The sequence below is a fragment of the Haplochromis burtoni genome, unplaced genomic scaffold (genome assembly GCF_018398535.1).
Source record: "Haplochromis burtoni strain Fernald_Lab_line unplaced genomic scaffold, NCSU_Asbu1 Contig_81, whole genome shotgun sequence".
Taxonomy (NCBI): domain Eukaryota; kingdom Metazoa; phylum Chordata; class Actinopteri; order Cichliformes; family Cichlidae; genus Haplochromis; species Haplochromis burtoni.
In genome coordinates this window covers 662,458-682,057 of record NW_024582442.1, presented here as the reverse complement: position 1 = coordinate 682,057, position 19,600 = coordinate 662,458, and the positions used below count along the sequence as shown (strand labels likewise).

The 19,600-nt window shown below is 41.9% G+C and overlaps 1 protein-coding gene across 4 annotated transcripts in view; it reads right to left on the bottom strand.

The window, feature by feature from the left end:
- cep112 (centrosomal protein 112) overlaps positions 1-19,600 on the bottom strand; it is a 139,900-nt gene that overhangs the window by 38,727 nt on the left and 81,573 nt on the right. For all 4 annotated transcript variants that reach the window (XM_005925400.3, XM_042222204.1, XM_042222203.1 and 1 more), the window contains 2 exons: positions 16,102-16,299; positions 1,641-1,703 (listed from right to left, as the gene is read on the bottom strand). In XM_005925400.3, coding sequence (XP_005925462.1) covers positions 1,641-1,703; positions 16,102-16,299 — 261 coding nt within the window. The remainder of the gene's footprint in view (positions 1-1,640; positions 1,704-16,101; positions 16,300-19,600) is intronic.

The following is a 19,600-nucleotide window of genomic DNA, read 5'->3' as shown; positions in this document are numbered from 1 at the left end:
GTGGGGGGGGGAGCCTTCTTGGTTCCACCTTTACCTTTTAAAACAAAGTCGCCCAAGCCCATAACAAATACTCAGAAATACTCACGCATATTAACATGTTTGCACAGAACCCACTCCTTTAGCATAACCTTTATGTAACCGCTTGCATCAACAGCGGTGTTGAGTTCTGCGCTCTGGGACCATCTTCTAATGTCAGCGAGTGTTGTTTGTTAAACTTATGCCAGCTCCGTGTCCCCAAACCAGAGGATTAATCACTTGTTGCTCGTCTGCGGCGGCCCTGCACCCTCCAAAGCGGGCAGAGGCTAAACTTTCGCACAGCACCCAACTCCTTTTGAAGTTGAGCATTGTGTAACCTAATAAGCTACCGTTTTTCCTCACAACATCTGCTTGTCAACCCCGCTTTCAACTCGGAGCCTCTGCCAACCAACCCGAAATGGGGGAGATTTAAAGAGGAGAAGAAAGAAAGAAAGAAAAACAACAACCTTCTCCTCCCCCTCGTCACCCTCCCCCCCAGCCTTTTTGAATCTCCTCTTTGGGTAACGAGGTGCAATTACGGCCAAATGATTGTAATATTTTAGCCTGCTACATAATCAAGAAGAAACCACTTTTCTTTTTGTAATGTAAACACTACTTAGGGTGTTTTTGGATCTTTAAACTGGTGAGGTGAAAGCTGCCAGAACTTTCTGAGACGTCGTGCTGAATGGCAACGTGTGTCCGAGGAAGTTATATCTGTTTGGACAGAAGAATTAACTCGATTTCATGTGGCCTAAGGACACAAGAAGTAATGTTAAACACATTTCCTGGATTTGAAGTGTAGCCAGGTGACGGACAGACAGGTATGGTATATGAAAAGGACTTTCACCGATATGTTTTCAAGATGTTTCGCCGGCTTAACAGTTTGCTCGGGCTGTGTAGCTCCCATGAGAGAGCCGTAGTACACTTGGGGGCCGCGGCAGCATCACACAAAGAGCTGGACTGCTTGTGTTTTTGCAACTCTTTTTCTTTTTTCTCCCCCTTTTCTAAATCCTGGTGATTGTCCTGTGGGAGGAAAAATCTCTTAAGAGAGTGCCAAGATATTTTATACCCGGGGAATTGTGGCCACTGGGGGGCAGCTGAACAAACTTAAAAGACACAATTGATATATTAATGTTTGGCAAAAGTTTCCTGGATTCGTGTCTGATCACCACATGAATGTAAGTGTAGTGGTTGCACTCATTCCAGCCCTTTCAACTCATGTGTCGGTGTTTGATTGGTGCAGCTTTCAGAGAGCAAATATTAATTCTAATCTAAGGTTAGCAAAGATAAGGAGAAGAATTGTGTGTAAATTTGAAGCCTGATAAAAATGCTCTGACTTTGGACACAGGGATGAAAGAGGGGCTGATAAAAGTCAGATAGCAAAGCTTTACAAATTTCACTCTAATATGAACTTTCGTGCTCTGGCACTGACACGAATGTTCTGCGTGCACTTTCTCATACATTTGCGCTCGTGCACATGTGCTTAAGAGAAAAAGCCATGGCAGCTTGCAGTGTGTGTGTGTGTCACCACCTTTCCCCCATCAGTACATTTTGTCTGTTCCGTCACATAGTCGAGTAGAAAAACAAGAATATGAAATGAAAGGGCAGAAGTGAAAACTGATTACCTGGGCAGATTTGGCAAGCTTCTGACTGTACTCCCTCTCAATCTGCTTCAGCCTGCTGTTGGTCTGCAAGGAGAAGAAGGGAGAGGGGAGTGTGAGAAAGAGATATGCAGACGGGCAGGTTGAGGGACACAAAGAGAGACAGGGTAGTGAAATTCAATCTTCCGTTAGGAAGTGCACAGAGACACATTACCCTCCCAACCTAACCATCCTCTCACACACACACACACTTTTGTGCTGACCTCTGCCTCTTGGCAGTGTGTCCCTGTTGAGCACGCCTGCGGCCCCTTGGCTCCGCGCCACTCCCAGCGCTCATGTGTGCCAGCAGGTAGCGATGGGCACAGTGCACAGTGGGCACTACTCCCCTTTGATCCCCTGCCAACAATTCATCACTTAACAAGACGAGGGGCTACGGTGAGGGGTGGGGGAATTAAAATGTTGCTGCCAATTAGCTATAGGGTAAGAAAAAAAAAAGCAAGGGAGACATTTGAGAGAAGCTGGGAAACTAAACAGGGTGGAGACAGAATAGAAGTGAATGGCGATTGTTGCTGGAAGTTTAGTGAGCGTTGCTCGTCTCTTTTGTTTTCCGTTGTTTCTCTATGGGAAGCTAGCCAGCTGGAAGCAAAGGCTGTGTGTTTCTAATGCGAGATCTTTCTCCTTTCAGCTAGCTGTGTTGTGCTGCCAGAGTTTCAATAAGAGGCTGAACTGTGGAGTGAGATAATTAGGTGTGAAGTGCTGGAATTCTACAGGGACGTCAGTAGCGGCCTGTATGGACGTGGATGTGGTCCATACAAGTACTAAGGAAACACTAAGGGTTGAATTAATGGGGGACAGAGGTCATTACGTGAAGGCCAGGCAAAGCTTTTCAGTGGACGAGGATTAAACTTAAGTCTCACATTCTGCTGTAAAACTACAAAAATCAGCATTTATATGCTATATATTATTTAGACGCTTCAGTTGCTATGCCACTAAAAAAGGGGCCACAGTTTAATATATTTCTTCTTCTAAATTCCTGAAAAACACACAACTGTAAACCATCAGAGATGTATTCAGAAAGTTATTCTAAACTGTAGTAAACATGATTCTCTCTCTTTTGCGCACACAAACACTTACTTGACTCTCCTGACAGCCACTGACAGACAGACAACTCATGAACAAACACTGCTCCGCTGAACACTCCCACTCACAGCCATCAACACCTGAGCTGCGTTTGGACTCCGCACCCCTTCCAAACACTTCCTGACAAACACGGCCGTCCGCTCTGAACGGACACACCTGTCACCACGGAAACACAGAGCCATCACCAAGGATACAAGCCCTGTCTTCCTGCGCCAGGACTCTTTGAGTGGCGGCCCGCTTGTCCCCAGGGGCCCTAAAGCAGCTGATGAGAGCGCGGAGGACAAAGGAGGGCGTAGGAAAGACGAGAGAATGAACTGTCTGTGCGAAAGGGAAACAAATGGAGTTCTTTTTTTACATTTTCTGTCTCAGCTCTGCTCCATATTGTGAGTGACTCTGTTGTAATAACGAATATTTGTGTATTGTTCGTGTTCTATATTTAGAAAAATAAAAAAAAAAGATGAAAGAAGAGTCTTAAATGTATCTATTTCTCCATTTACACATAATCGTCTCTACAGTTAATTTAGGTGATGTTTATACTGCACAATGTGAGACTGTAGGTTCACATGTACATGGGTTTAAATTTACAGTGTGTAAAATTTTCACAGCTAGACCAAGATTCAAGTTGACGTCAGTAGACTGCAAAGTGCAGTAAACTGAGTTGTGTTTTCTTACCCCTCGAACATGTTTTCAACAGCCAAAGAGATCAAAAACATTACATTTAAACTGCACCCCATAATGGCCCCAGCTGGCTGGAATGTTTCTATTACTGCTTGGAGGCGATCCAGATTCAGTCCACTGTTTACCTCAGCTGTCAATGCTGGATGAGTAGTGTCCACCTTTATTTACTCAGGAGGAAGCCGGGAATCTTTGTCAAAGGACTGTAATATAATTTGATGAGTCCGTGAAACTCACTTCTGACCCACGACAGTCACACTGAGGTGAGTTGTTGAAGATATCCTGAACTACTGGTAAGCGCTGCTATTAGCCTCTGTTAGCTGCTGCTAACTGCCTTTAGTGAAACTTTCTTTGAAGTGGACTCAGACACTTGGCGAATAAACTCTCATATGAATCTAATTAAACTGTTTATCAGAAGGAAAAAACTGAAACTGGTTAGCACTATTGCCTCAGCAAGAAGGTCCTCAGCAGGTTTTCCCTGTGTTTGTGTAGGTTCTCTCCAGGTACTTGGGTTTCATCCAACAGGTCAAAGATATGGGAGAGTGGGGTGAAGGTAACAGGTGATTTTAAATTGTCAATAGGTGTGAATGTGAGTGTGAATGGTTGTCTGTCTGTCATTGTTAGACCTGTGACAGACTGGCTACCTGCCCAGGATATATCCCACCTTTCACGGTGGGACAACTAGGATAGGCTCCAGCCCCCCGGCGACCCTGATAAGGACAAGTGGAAAAGAATAAATAGATGGATAAGAAAGACAAGTGAGATTTTTAGGACACTCAAGTCTAACATTAGCTGGTATGATGTTAGCTTGTAACCAGCTGTTGTCGTTTAGCTATTTCTTGTCAAGCGGTGATGGAGTGTCACATGTCTAATCTGCTGACAACAAGGAATTGTGACAACATTGGGAATAAATAAGCATGTTTATGGACATTTTTGCCCTGACTTTATATTATGAGATGAGGCTTGAGATGTGAAGGAAGAGTATGACATTTTACACAGATGCCAGTGGTGCTGTCTCTTTCCTTCGTGGTTTTGGTGAAGATGACCCCTCCCCCGATGATAAAACATAGATATGATCCTTTATAACTTCAGCCTGAAAATGCAGGTGTCTCTACATAAAATGCGATCAGTTGGAAGGGAGCTGTCCTACCTGGTCACTGTATTCAAATATAGTAAGGGAACATGGCAGCCTTCACAAACCAATGCCAACCAACTCCCATTTATTTTTAAGGTTCAAGGTTCAAGGTTCTTAATACATTAATTATAAGTTTGAGAATGAATCAATTTGTTGGAAGATCTAATTACACACTATATATCCTTATTTTCCATTAAATGACCTCAAATTACTGACTGTACCTTTAGCATGTGGTCATACTGACACACAAACAGGCTCAGATTTTTTATAAAATCACAAAGAGCTTGCTACTAACTTATTCCTTTTACCTGAAGTCACTCGGGGGATTTCAGCAGGAAGTATTATAAAAAAGTATTTAAAAAAAACTTCAAACATTATAAACCTCTACCATCTAAACACACATAAAAATGGACAGAAGTAGAAGAAAATATGGATAGTACACGCAGTGAAAAATACCCCATTTGGACTGTGACAAATACAAAGGGAAAACAGTGCTAAATTAAAAGCCCATCCATATGTGTGTGTCTGTGTGAGTGTGTAAGAACTTTCAAAGAGAGTACCTGCGCCCTGCCAAAGGCATTTTTGCGCTGAAGGCACTTTGAGGCTGTATCAGGCTCTTCAATCGCCTCTTAATCCTAGCGGTGTGGAGTGCAGCTGCTTTGAAGTGTGTTCATCTTTGTGTGTGCGTGTGCGTGCGCAGATACCAGTGTGTGCTAAAGAAAGTGGAAGTAGATCTGAAGGTAAGGCATGCACCGCTTACCAGGACTTAATTAATAATCTGCAATGGGAAGCAGGCCAAACACACACATAGACACGGGCACACATGGATACATGGGCACACTTAAAAAGGATGGGGACATGAGTGGCACAAAGAAAGCGAGGGGGGGACTTTCTCTCACACACTTAACGATACGCACACAAGTCACACTTATTCAAACAGACACAGCAGACAAACAGGATGCATGAAGGCCAAACACACATCCAGAGTTTGATCTATTGCTGGAAATGAGATTTGCTCAAGGTGTGCAATCCCTTTGTTCACAACAGACGGCTGTATTCTTGCTAAAGGAGGAAGCAGCTAAGGTAAACACTTCTTAGTGTAATCAATGTAGTCACTGCATGGTAATGTTTGTGTCACAGTTTTCAGCAGTAGAAAACACATCAAATGTTCAAACTTTACTAAATTAACGAATAACGAATTTCATACATGCAAAGCATTTCAAAAAGAAGTTGGGATGTGTTTCATCACCTCTCCTTATAACAAAAATCTCAAAGTGCTTGAACTAAGGAAATCAAAAGCAAAATGGTATCCCATTCCCACAAGTACCTTTTACCTGGACTGTAGAGAAGCCAATTTAACACCTGTACTTTCCTTTTTTTTTCTTTGAAGCTTTGTTTTTGTGCAGAATGCAGTTTGGTATTGTTTTACTGAAATAAACAATGTCCACACTGAAAAAAAGCTACTGTGGATGACTGCGTAGCTTCTCCCCCCCAAAAAGGAAAAAGCATATTGTTGGAATATATTCCATGAACTGGAGCCTATCCTAGTTGTCAGGGGTAAGAGGCTGGGTACAAATTGGATAGGTCACAGTCTATCGTGGGGCCAACAGAGCCAGACAATCATGCTCATTCACAGTCAAGTAATTTAGAATCAACCTAACCTGCGTGTAATTGGACTGTGGGAGGAAACTGGGGTACCTGGAGAGACTCTAAACAGGTACAAGGAAGACAAGCAATCTCGCTCTCTGCGACCTTCTTGCTGTGAGGCAACAGCCCTAACCACCGCACCTCTGTGCACACTACATATTATTGGACATATTACACATTATTACGGATGCCAACGTCTAAACTCTTAGCACTGACAACAAGCGAGGAGCTCCATCTCACTAGAAAGAAAGTTTTCCAACTTTTGATTCTTCAGACCTCAGGCTACTACTTGCTACTATGCATGTTTGTTTTCTTTTGCATTTGTGCCACATTGTACTTATGGCAGCAAAGACAAACTATGTTCAGTTATTTTTATAAGAGTTCCTGAGTCCATGCAATGATTTATTTCTTTTTTGTTTTGCAGTACCGCCTGAGGACCAGATGGTCACAGACAGCCAATATTGGTTTTCAGCCTTGTCCCTTGTGTACAGAGATTTCTCCAGATTCCCTCAATCTTTTAATTACACAATGCACCATAGATGATGAAATTCCCAAATTCTTTGCAATATGTTGCCCAAACAGTCTTTCACAGAGAGGGGTAAACCACTCCCTATCTTTACTTCTAAAAGACTCAGCCACTCTGGGATGTTCTTTTAGCACTCAGTCATGTTACTGACTAACTTGATCCACTGCGAGACATTTCCCACTTTGTTTTTAAGCACGATGTGACTTTTCCAACTTTTTTTTTTGCAAAGAATTGCTGTCAACAAGTTCTAACTGAGCATATATTTCAAAGAACTAGAACATTCCTTAGTTTCACCACTTAATTAAAAATGGGGTTTAAATATCTTGCAAATCATTGCATTTGTTTTTATTTACATTTAAAACAGCAATCCCAACTTCTCCGAAAACAAGGTTTTATTTCCAAAATCTCTTCCATCTTGGACAGGATATTGCTTCCATATGGCATTTTTCTGCGATGTGTTTCCAATCATCTCACATTGCTAAAGAGCAATTATGGTTTTCAGCATCGTCCTAAAGCTGAACTCTGACAAAAGGCACAAAACTAATGTCAATACTTGCTTACGCAAGGATGATATCACAAGACACATCGAAAGGACACAGTGCGGACTCCAATCTGAAAAGTGGTTAGGTAAAGAGCCGGGACGTTACAGTGAGTTACAACATGCTCTCTTAATGGCTGTTGGTGGTTTAACCCTGCATACAACAAGTTGTGTACGACACGCTGGGGAGCAGATTTGTGGGGGTTCGTTTGTTGAAGGAAAGAAAGCGATTTCAAAGAGAAGCTTTTCTCCATTGCTCCACAAAGCCTTCAGTTTTAGTGGCAGCAGTATTTGTAAGCATTCAAAACGATTCTCTGTTCACCGCGCATGACTCTCATAACAATTTGAGTTCAATCTGCTAGTGAGGGAGAGCTGGGAGATGTTATTTGCTCGTTTGTCTGTAATCATTGCTGTCTTGCTGCGCTCGCCTGTGTATCTGCGTGTGCGAGAGAGAGTTGCTGCTGTAATGACAAGAGGCTTTATTTCCATTTCACAGTTTGCCATCACTGCCTGTCAGTAGTGATTCTCTTCATCCCTGCTGCTAACTGTCAGTGCCGCTTCATACACAGCACAGAAATAATGCATCATGGGCACGCACAGGCAGATAAACATACATCAAATACGCAGACACACGCAACATCCCAAATGTTCAGTGATTACACACTCCACCAGCTGGATCTTTATAACAGAAAACCAATTATATCCTTTTGCCATCAGTGTGAAAGGGATTAAAATCTAACCTACATCTTAAGGCTGGGATAAAAAAAAGAAGAAGTTTGAGGATTTAAACGCTTCGAATGCTGAATCAGATGCTGAAAGTGTCTCAGTCATGCTTTCTGTGCCCAGATTTGTGCGTTAACTGTTCACAGGCATTGGTCTTAACTTGAGATGACAGTCAAGCTGTGACTTAACACAAGAACACGCAGAATCGTCTCAGTTATTCACTGAAATCTCGCAGAGTCGCAATGAAATTCGGTTTAGACTTTCTGTGTAGGTACATCTCTATTTATGTCTTCAGTGTATTTTGGATTGATGTTACTGATGTTAAGGTGCAGCATGATTTTCAGTTGAACTGAGAGATTTTCCCCCTCGCTACACACACACATAACTAAAAAACAACAACATAGTGGTGTCCCACTTAAAACTCCACTTCAAACCAAAGTGTAATCTATAGCGTGCAACAAGATGGGAGCTGCCTGACGCCATGTTTTAATGCGATTGGAAAAAAGTGTGTCGCTTCCCTCCCTCCTCTTGGATGACTTCAAAAAGTGAGCGAGGGAGCTGTGTGATGTTTTTTTTTGGGATGGCAGAGCTTTTACTTTGACTCTTTCATCTGCTGGGTGACTCACTCGCTCGCTCTCTCCCTCCCTCTCCGCCGCCGGGCCCGATGGTGCACTGAGGAAACGAGGAGCTCGCAGAGATCCGGGCATGCGCGCACGGAGCTGTGATGCCAACATATACCAATGGAAGGCAAATCCAAATTTAGCCAATAATCTGCACAAAACATCTTAAACTTTACCCTCCACTCCTCCCCATAAAATCAGATCCCTTGCCCCTCCAATCTCTTTGTCTCCCGGTTAGTCTGTCAATGTGAGGTGAATGTAGGCCCTCTTTGATCATCCCCCAGCCACTGTTTTTCTCCTCCTCGCCTAATCCATGACCGACTGAATAATATGATTTGGTATATCTCCAAATGGCAGAGGACCAACCTAATAAGTCAGCAACGACAGGAGGCAAGAGAGAAGAACGAGACGTAGCTATGACAAATACAATGACAACAACCTTGTACCACCATCTTCCGGCTGAGAGAGAGAACAGTAAGCTCTCTGGAGGTCAGGATCAGAGCTAGAAAGAATGAATGGCTTCATGTGGATAAAATATGAACGAATGTATTAAAAACCAACCAAACAAACAAAAAATTAAACAGCTATCACATCTTCCTGAGTTGCGACGTGGAAGCTAAGACTTGTCTATAGTTTTAGCACCAAAAGACTGTGTTCTCCAAAGAAATGAGACATTTATGGACCAGTTTATGGCTGATAAACACTCATAATAATGAGGATAACATATGCAGTCCTCTAAAACACCACCTGTGGAATATTTCTGTGGCTCACTGTCACGTTAAGATATGCTTCACGCTTGCAAAAATTATAAATCTTTTACCTCAACTGCTATTCTGTTTGAGCAGATTTCTTTTCTCACGTTTTATGCAGTAAGCTGCTAATTTCCTACAGGCACGCAGAAAACGGGCACGTAAAGATTTACACAAACATTTTAAATAAAGAAAGCCAAAAAAAAGTCTGCCAATTGGAGTTGTAAATTCTCTGAAAATTAGGAAAATCAGCCGTGTGCTTGTTTTGTACTAAAAGCATCTTGGGTGGTCTGATCACAAGTGCACGGCTCTAAATATGGATGGGAATGCAACACAGTGAAGGCACATCAGGATCCAAACAGTCAAACCACATTCGGTCAGGGGTGCATGCGTCCACACATGGAAAGTTGTGTGAAAGCAGATGCGCGGACGGCCACATAAAAGTCTGCACAGTCAGCGTAGTGCACAGCACAACAAACAAAACTTATATACACATGAATTCCTTGGTGCAAACAAATTTTTAAAAAGGTTTTCAAAGTTTGTAGCCAAGCTGAATCACCCAAGGCCTGCAGAAACTCTGTTCTCCAGATGTAATACTGAAAACAAAAGAAAAACCTCATTTTAAAGGGATTGCAGCAATTTTCTATAAATTAAAATGAAATGTGAGTGTAGATCTGTATACGCTCTCTTAAGACTTGAAAGTATATGAAAATCATTCCAGCTAAAATGATTTCTAAAGGGAAAGATTTGGAAAATCAGGGATCAGATATCAATAATGTGTCGAACTATTTAGTTCAGTTCTGTGTTATTCTATCTTTATATCACCAAATAATAGCAGGAGCTAGCAGGTGAGCTAACATAGAGGTCAACAAGTAGCTCTGCTATACCACCAGCTTTTCATTATATGTGTGCAAAACTGTAACACCTAACAGCAAATCGTGGTTAAATCAGTTGTCATGACTGAAAAATACCGGCAGCGGCCAGTGCTAAAAATCAGCCTCACAGCAGACACACCTTTGGTATCAATTTTAAAATCCTACATCGCCTTGCTGTTAAGTTATCGCATTCACAAGATTTTCAGAAAACCTGAAAACTAGTCCAATATTTTTAGTAGATGCACTTATGTTATTAATTTCAAACTCCTCAAGTTATCTCATTCTCAAATTTGGGTGTCCATGTCATTGGCCTGCCTGTTTGCCCAGCAGAGTGACAATAATACCCCATCAGCCTTTTATGTCCGAGGGGTAAAAAACACAGTCACTACTGCTTTGAGAGGAAACGACTCTAATGCAAATAAATTCACAGCACCTGATAAATAGCGCCATTACACTTTTACATTTATTATTGTATTCACTTTAGTTCACAAAAAAAGTTCAGTAAATTAATATTCTTTGATGTTTTTGGACAATTTATGTTACGAAATTAGGAGATCAATGTTCAAGGCTGAGCCTGATGTTGCCTTACGTGTAAAACAATGATTCCCAGTCACCTTCTCAGACGGGAGAATACACCTTATTATACTTATTATACACTGAATATCAGATGCGAGCTTGGTATCAGCAGAAAGGTATCTGTATCAGACTGAAGGTTGAAGAAGTCGGATTATATATCCCTGCTTTGTATGAAAGATATTCTCAATTCCTAGCTGTTTGCAGTTAACAATGCAAAATAAATAAATAGATAAATACTGGCGGCTGCCAGTGTTACCTGGCAGTATAATCTTTAGCTGGTTCTTTAAGTTTAAGTTCTAAAATACCAGATCATCTCTTAGCAGGTTAAAAGATGTTCCACACTTATTGTTTAATGTTAAAAAAATGAGCATGAAATATCTTTTAAATCCTCTGCGATCAAATTTTGCCCTGACCTGAAAATCCATACAGTTTTAGCAATTTAACAGCAGAGGGGTTATTATCATTCAGCCTGAAACAGTGGTGTACAGATTATACTGCACCATTGAGAAACCTGGGGAATAGAAAAGGGATGAATTGAACTAGGGTAGCATGGTGGTGCAGTGGTTAACACCACAGCAAAAAGGTCCTGGTTTGAATCCACCATCTGGCTGAGTCCTTTCTGTGTGGAGTTTGTATGTTTTCCTCATGTCTGCATGGGTTCCCTCCAGGTGCTCTAGATTCCTCCCACAGTCCAAAGACATGGAGTTAGTTGGGTTAGGTTAACTGGTGACTCTACATTGCCCATAGCTGCAAATGTAAGTGCAAATGGCTTTCTGTCTCCGTCTACAACACACTAGTGACCTGTTCAGGGTGTTGGATAGGGGGGTTACAAAGAGAAGCCTCTTCTCTCAAAAAAGAACATCTCAGCACAGCACAGGTTTGTAAAACCAGATCTGAACAAACAACCAGATTTTTGGAACAATGTCCTTTGGACAAATAAGAATAAAGTAGAGATGTTTGACCATGATGGACAGCACTATGTCTGGGGATATCAAAACACAGCATATGAGAACAAACAGCTCGTACCTATTGTCGAGCTGTTTGTTATTGCTGCTAACTGTGGTTCTACAAGCTGCTGACTAAAAGGATCTGATTAGTTTTTTCTGCTTCTGCATTTTCACTTAGCTTTTGTTGAATAAAAAAAACATTGCAATAAAATATGTGTTGCTGTTCACCTGAGGTATTTAAATTAGTTTGGGACCTGCTAAGGACCAGATTATTAAAAAAAAAGAGAAGTCCTGGTATGTAAAACCTTGGAATTGAAATAGGGTGCACTTTCTTATTTTCATCACTATAAAAGGCTTATACATTTGCAGCATCGCGCCAGTGAGCGAAAACACAAAACAAAGCCCCAGTTCCAGTTAGGGGATACAGTCTCATTCACCTTCCGAAGCTAGGTAGCTTTCAGAGGAAAACCTCTCAGGTTAAAGTGAAAAACGTCCTTGAAGCAAACAAAAACACCTGTGAAACTAAAGAGACCAATTGGAAGGCACAGGCCTCCATGGTGTAGTTGTCTGATGCTCAGCCTGTGTGCGCCTGTGTCAGAGGATGACTGAGCTCTGTAGTGCCTTTCATGTCATGGACATCACATGGGGCACAGCCAGGGGGAAACTAGTGCAGTGACAGGAAGCAGTGGTTGGCTACTGCATGCCAAAAAGCTGCTTTCTCATTGGCTGACTTTGCCTTCAGGTAATTTTGTCACACTCGGTTAGTTTTTGATGAAATGCCCCGTTCCTTTGATGTGGGGTGCAAGTGTGCATGCACATGGACACTACCCTGTGCATGCACACACAGTCCTTTTCTACTACTTACCCATGGAAAGCTTTTTTTCTCCTTCATTTTTAATGTACACGTATTGGTTATACCAACAATTAAAATAATATAAGAAAGAAGCTGGTGTATGTCATACAGATGCAACAAGGAAACTCAGCATGTCTCTGTATTTATGCGCCCTCTCTTTTCTACCGGTACACACTCATGCAGATATAGTCAGGTCCACACAACCATATTAGACAAAATTCACACATCTAACCTCTTCTTGCAGTTCAAGGTGCTTTACTCTCCAGACTAAAGGTGAATATAAATTTTAATTTCCAAATTTCATTAAATTCCTATCAAACCTGAAGCCTCCTGATCTTTTGTCTTTCATTGTCTCAGAACTCTTGGCTGTATTAGCAAGCAAGGTGTGGCTATACATGGATATATACAGTTGTGTGGGGTGAAGACGTCCAACATAAAGCCCTTTTCTTCACTAGACAAATGTCAAACTTCATATCCCTATTAAGCACCGGGTGGGGGGATTAATTAGGCATATTACCGTGATCACGACTGCATTGTAATGCAGTGTAGTATTCTGATAATATCTTATTGTGGGGTGTGGGGTGATTTCAACTTCTACTAAGCACTGAGTGCAAATATAGCTGGTGTTTGACAAGAACCTGTTCATATGCATGTGGTAAGAAACTGTGCCTCCAAGCTGCTTAGCGAAGGTTTCTGGTTAAAACTAACTATTTACAGAAAGCACAAACATTATAAGTCTTGCTAGAGCTTGAAGGAAGGGTTAAAGATATCGGTGAAGACTGAGAGAGAGAGGGAGAGACAGAGAAATGGAGGGTGGAGGTGTAGGGTAGAATAAAAAAGTCAAATAAGGAGGTGGTGTGCGTAAGAGGCAGGATTCATGCTCACTGTAGCCCAGAGATGAGGCGTCTTTATCAGGCACAGAAGCGGCTTCACAGACCCCTCAGTGCAGAATAGAGATTGAGAGGTCTGGGGCTGTGTGTGTTCACACATGTGCATGTATGTGTGTACACACACACACACACACACACACCAGCAAAGATAAGCTTCAATAGCATCCAGTCTAACACACCTCCACACACCTTTTCCTGAGCCTGCTTCCATCACTTTTCCTTCTCTCCTTTCCTTTTTGGTGATCAAATGCATTGAACTATCTCAACGTCTGATCTTATCTCCTCTGATTTCCTGCTTCTCATCATTTCATTCCAGAAGCTTTGCCCGTCTACTCCCAGAACCTCCACCAAAACACCGCTCCCCCACATCCCCCCCTGTATCCATCGCTCTCCCTTTCTGTCTCTCCCTTAAACGCACGTGTCTTTGATGAGAATCCATTCATGGATTTAATGGATTTCTCTTGCCTCTTTTTTTTCTTTTTTCAGAATCTGGGAGATGGGTTAAAAAAAAAATATAAATATATATATAAAAAAAGAGGGAAAGCTGGCCTGCTCAGCCTCTGCTTCCAAGAGCATGGTGGACTGCAGAGGACAGCATTTCTGTCTGCATCAAAAGAATGAGAAATTTTCAGCTTACAAAACAGGGCGAACGAGTCAATATGGATCTGAGGTCTGGCTGACTTCAATTGCATGTGGGAAAAAAAGAAACAGGGTGTAAGAAATAGTAAAAGTTTTCCCTGCCCACTGCAAAGTCAAACTTGGAGACAGATAAGAAAGTACAAAAAAAAAAAAAGGGAAAGTAAGATGTTGAACCTTTGGTGAATCTTTTTTTGAAGAATCAACGTTGAGCTGACAAAAAGGATGGAGAAATCATTAATCTCTTCATGAAAGTGAAACTAGCGCATTGCTGATAGTGTTATCTGTCTGAGTTCAACGCAGCTTTGAATCCACTCCAGACTGCCCAGCAACTGTGGGTCATTTTTTTTCTTGCGTACATAAAAGACCAAAGACACACAGAGGAATTAAAGCGGGGCCTAAAAGATAAAACAACTTTTAGCTGAAAAACAGCCTTTGCATATCCAAAAGGGACTGACAGTAAATAGCGTGAGTTCTTCAAATAAAGATTACGCTGTCGTAAGCACACTCTCTTTCTCGGGTCTTTCTCGCTTCAGAATTACTGATTCTGTTCGCCATATGGAGCCAAAATGGCCGCCTGGGTGCTTCGGAGGTCCCTGCATTCCGGGCCTAATGCTGCACAGCTGGTGTGGGATGGTGTTTAATGAAAAATGCTCTCTTTGATGGGCCCTGCAGTAAGGATTAGTTTATGATCAACACCACCTTAGGTCAGCTTCCTGCTAGGCAAGCACAAGATTATGAGCGATTTCGCAACCGTGGGTCCAGCTTCTAAGGCGGCGAACGAACGAATATGACAGAGAGAAAGTAAAAAAGCACAAAAGCAAGAAAAGAAGATGGATAGTTGATGGAAGATTTCATTGAAGTACTTCCTGGTGCGTTAGGAATAGTAAAAAGCAATGCTGAACAATGGCTCTATTGAAATGCTGCGGTTTTCTCTCTACAACTGACCTTGCACATTTCAAAACAGTATATTCCACGATGATAAGTGGGTTACCCCAAAGACCCAAAAGTACAAATAGTTTTGATTTTGACAGCACTTATTGCCCAACTTTTTGTTTAGGCATATTCGGTTGATTTGATTGAGCAGTTCAGGGAAATCTGTCCTTAGGGTCAGATAACATTGGCCCATTTGTATTCTTAGCCAAATGCTCCGACATTTAAAACAGTTTCCCAGACTCGCTGCAGCCACAAACGTTCTGGACATTACCTGACCAAATGTAAGCAGTCAGGACTGGACACTGAGCAGTTTTTAACATGCCAGCTTTCTAGTTCGAAGTCTGATGTCCGAGTGAGCCTGTGACAACAGATCGAGAATTCACAGAAAGGGAGTGGACGCCGCGTGTCCCGCCTCCTGCGCATTTTGCCCATGCAGTACTCTCACCTCAACCAAACTGCTCTGCAGCAATGAGAACGTGCTTGGAGTGAATGTCGCCCATTATGAAAGGGCAACTTCGTGCAATGTTCAGACTAAATACCCAGGGTTGTTGGATAAAATCTCCTAATAGCAGGAGATGAGGTGCCTACCAAAGATTTTAAAGACTTCGTTGTTACACCAGAAACTTTGCTAGAGCAACAAATCAGGTTCAGTAGATCTAACAGCTGATGTGAAAATGAGAATAACTGTTTTTAACACTCAGCCTCCAAAACAAAGCTTCTGCATCCCATCTTTCTTGACTTCAGGTACTGTTTTTAAGCACAAGGCTTCTATGAAACCCCCTCTCTTTTATACAGGTATACAACCTCTTCAGTTCATCCTCTTTTTCTCAAATTCACTGTTTAAATTATTCGAGATGTTCTGTTGCTGCTTTTGATGTTTTCCCAGGTTGTTTTCTTCTTTGACTTTTGGAAAACATGCAGATTCCCCACACCTCCTTAACCTTTACTACTCCAGGCATTCCAGTATTCATTCACCCAGTCAAAACAGAGTTAAAAACCCATATCTTATACTTTCTCACCTTCTCATGTGCAGCATCCTTCTCCTGCTGGTGGTTTCTCTCGAGCCGGTCCAGGGATGCCTGCTTGTCCAGGGTTGCTCTTTGCTTTTCCTCCTCCTGGAGCAACGCCATCTCGGCCAGCTGCTGCTTATGCTGGGCATGGGCCTTCTTGAGGTCCTCACGTAGCTCTGACAACTGGGCCTCCAAATCTGCAATTGTCTGGACAGAGATAAAAAGAAACCTGCTGAATTAAGTAAATTAAAATTAATGTCCAGTTATTTTTTCCCTCTATGTGTAGAAGGCCTTCTGCTCAGGCTCACACTGCATTTTGCAAAGGTGATTACTTTCAGATTTGCTGAGGTCATTATTTGAAGCTTTGGCCATGTTCAATATGAGCGTCCCACCATTGTAACACTAAGTACATCACAAAAAAATAAAAAGTCCACATTTTAAGTACAGGTTTCTTGTATTTCTGTTTACTGAGAATTGCATATTGAGGGTTTTTTACCATCTGTGTTGTCATGGTCCTGGATCTTAGACCCAGGGTTTAGAATTTTTGTGGGTTCATGACTGCTTTTGGTTTTGGGAATGAATTGTGTTTGAGTTTTATTGTTTGTTTCTTTTGTAACACCGGCTGTACTGTTGATACTTTTGCTTGATGTCATTTATATCTTCCAACAGAGCGTGTGCGTCTTGGTGAGGCAGTTTTTAGTGAGTTCCCCTTTGTGCTCCATTCTGTTCCAGTCAGTGTTTTTCTCCTTCAGTGTCAAATTCAATTCAATTTTATTTCACAACAACAGCTGCATCAAGGCACTTTATATTGACTTTGCATTAATGGAGAGAAAACTCCAACCCCAACAATCCGATGGAATCCTGTGAGCAAGGATTTGGCAAAAGGGGGAAGGAAAAAACTCCCTTTTAATAAGAAGAAACCTTCAGCAGAACCAGGCGCACGGAGCCATCCGCCATGCGATGAAGCCCTTAGCCCTCTCTCGACCTCTCTCAGCCTTGACTTTGCTCCGAAGAACGTTTTAATAGCGCTGCCAGTGAGAGTCAACATTACATAGTAAGAATGCTAATAAGTACAACCCTCCACGGCCCATGAAACACCAGAAATAGACTGGTCTGACATGCTGTGAAGCTGCATCTCAAGAGTTTGGGAGATGTCAAAAGGAGAAGATAAGTCTACTGTTTTGTCAAACCTACATCACATATTTGGGATGATGGAGACTATCTGCAAGAAATACGGGTGGGGGACTTTACATTGAAATGCGCCTTATATCCTTACAGCTACTTTAGTTAGCTGTATTCACATACATTCAATACTGTAAACAGCAATGGACAGAAAAAAATAAAACACCTCGCAGGCATATTGTAATCATTTTACACAAATTACAAGCAATGAGCAAAGCGCATTGTAGTTAAGTGTAGGTGGATCTAAGATGAATTGCAGTGTTTCACACTTCCCTACCTGTATTGCATGTATTCCCCAGCTATTGCACATCCTCATTACTCTCCTTGGCTTTTTTCTTTTTACTCCTCTTACTGTGGTTTGCACTGTGCGCTCAGGCTCCTGCCCCCTCCCGCTCCTCAAAAGCCTGGGCATCCCAGGACAACGCCACGTTAAGGCAATCAGACAGAAAGCGTCTGAAGTCTTTTTTAGCGGGCACTGGGGAGACTTCAAAGCAGTGTCACAAAAACAGGCAGATGTTGTGGCTGTGTTTCACTCGCTTCTACATTGGCACGAGCACACACACACACACACACACACACAGATCCATTTGCACACATACAGACACACACACATGCCTACACAGAGAAGCAGCCACACATGGCACACTGTCACACACATAGGTTGCCATGCGGCGCATTCAGAGAGAGAGAATGTGAGGTAAAACAAACAAACGCATGCACTCCTCTGCGTCCCACTCTTCTGTCTCTCAATATTACCAGTCTCACTGCTCCTCTAGTGCCTTCTTCAAGTGCAAGCAGCTATTAGATCTGAGCCCTCAAGAGTCTTTAATGTATAATTCTCTCTTTAACAAATGTTGGGAATGTGTCCTCCAAAAAAAAAATCTTTTAATAAGTTAGAACATAATCTACCAGAACAGAGACATTGGCAATGACACTTCAGGAACTTAAGAGGCCAAAAGTGCATGTTTTCATTGGGTGGAGCGAACACAGTCGCTTCAAGAGGGCACGTGTTAGCAGGCTGATGGGGAGCTCTGTGAAGGAGCAGCTCTTGGTAACAATAGAAGAGTGTCAGATGAAATACTGGGTCAAACCGTGTCAGCTAGGATGACAAAACACTGGCAAAACAACCTCAGGGAGAGTGGTTAAGGACTGAATAAGAGTTCAATCAAGGGAAAATATCACAGTCAAGTGAGGATCAGTCATAAGACTTTATCAACACTTATAAAGATTGTATTAAGATTCTCTAAAATCCTCTACGAGACCACAACTAACTGCTTTTTCTCCTACTCTCCACTAAACTGCACAGTGACAACCCCGCACAGCTAGGATGAGCAGTGATTCTTCTGTGAAGAAAACAAAATGAAATGAAGAAATGCATAATAAACGATGGGTATCTGTGAATATGCTTTATCACGATTTCACAAAACAGAAAACAAAATAATGAGGAAAAACGTGCAATCAGTTCAGTATATCTAACATTAATTGAGTCTCAACAGATTAGCATAATTACTCCGCTGGTATGCCAATTAGGCTCTTTTAGAGACTTTAATGTCAGATGTTAAATATGAAATGAGACTGTAACTGTAACCAGAGCCCGACCCTCATTTAAGTCGGCCGGTATCACAGGACGATAGGGACTCAAAGGTACAGTGCCAGAGTGTGTTAGATGGACCAAAATATGAAATTAAAGAACATAATGCAGAAAGATACAGATGATGCTATCACAGAATCACATAGTCGGTCTAGACCAGTTCTACTCTATAGTTACTGTATACTGTTGTAGCACAATTGGCATTAGAGCTAAGAAAATGATGGAGGAGAGAAATCTGTTTGCCCGTTATCAAGGGACCATGACAAAACCCTTTCAGACACTGTAACTAATAACAGCCGGTACATACTGGTACATACTAGCTTTATGTATTACAGTTACACCTAAATGTAACAGAGCTATAATTATTCTTAGCAGATTCACCTTTATGTTCCTGCAGATTGAACTCGTGAGCTGTGATAACAACGCAGGAAGTTGTTTTCATGATTTCCGAACTCTGAGAATTCAGAAAGTATCCACTTGCAAGGTCGAGAATAGCACAAGAACCACGCTGGAGGCATTTCTAATTAATGCCCTCGTCAACAATGTGAGCACTACCCCGTTTAGAGGCACCGCATCTCGACTCGCATCCTACAAGTGAGGTCTATAGTTTAACATTCTGACTGCAGGCAAAAATATTTATCTCTGTGCATACAGCTGGCAATATCCTATCTTATTCTATTCATGCAATATTAAGTTAACAGTTTCTTTTTTATGATGAATTTCTGTATCCACAGC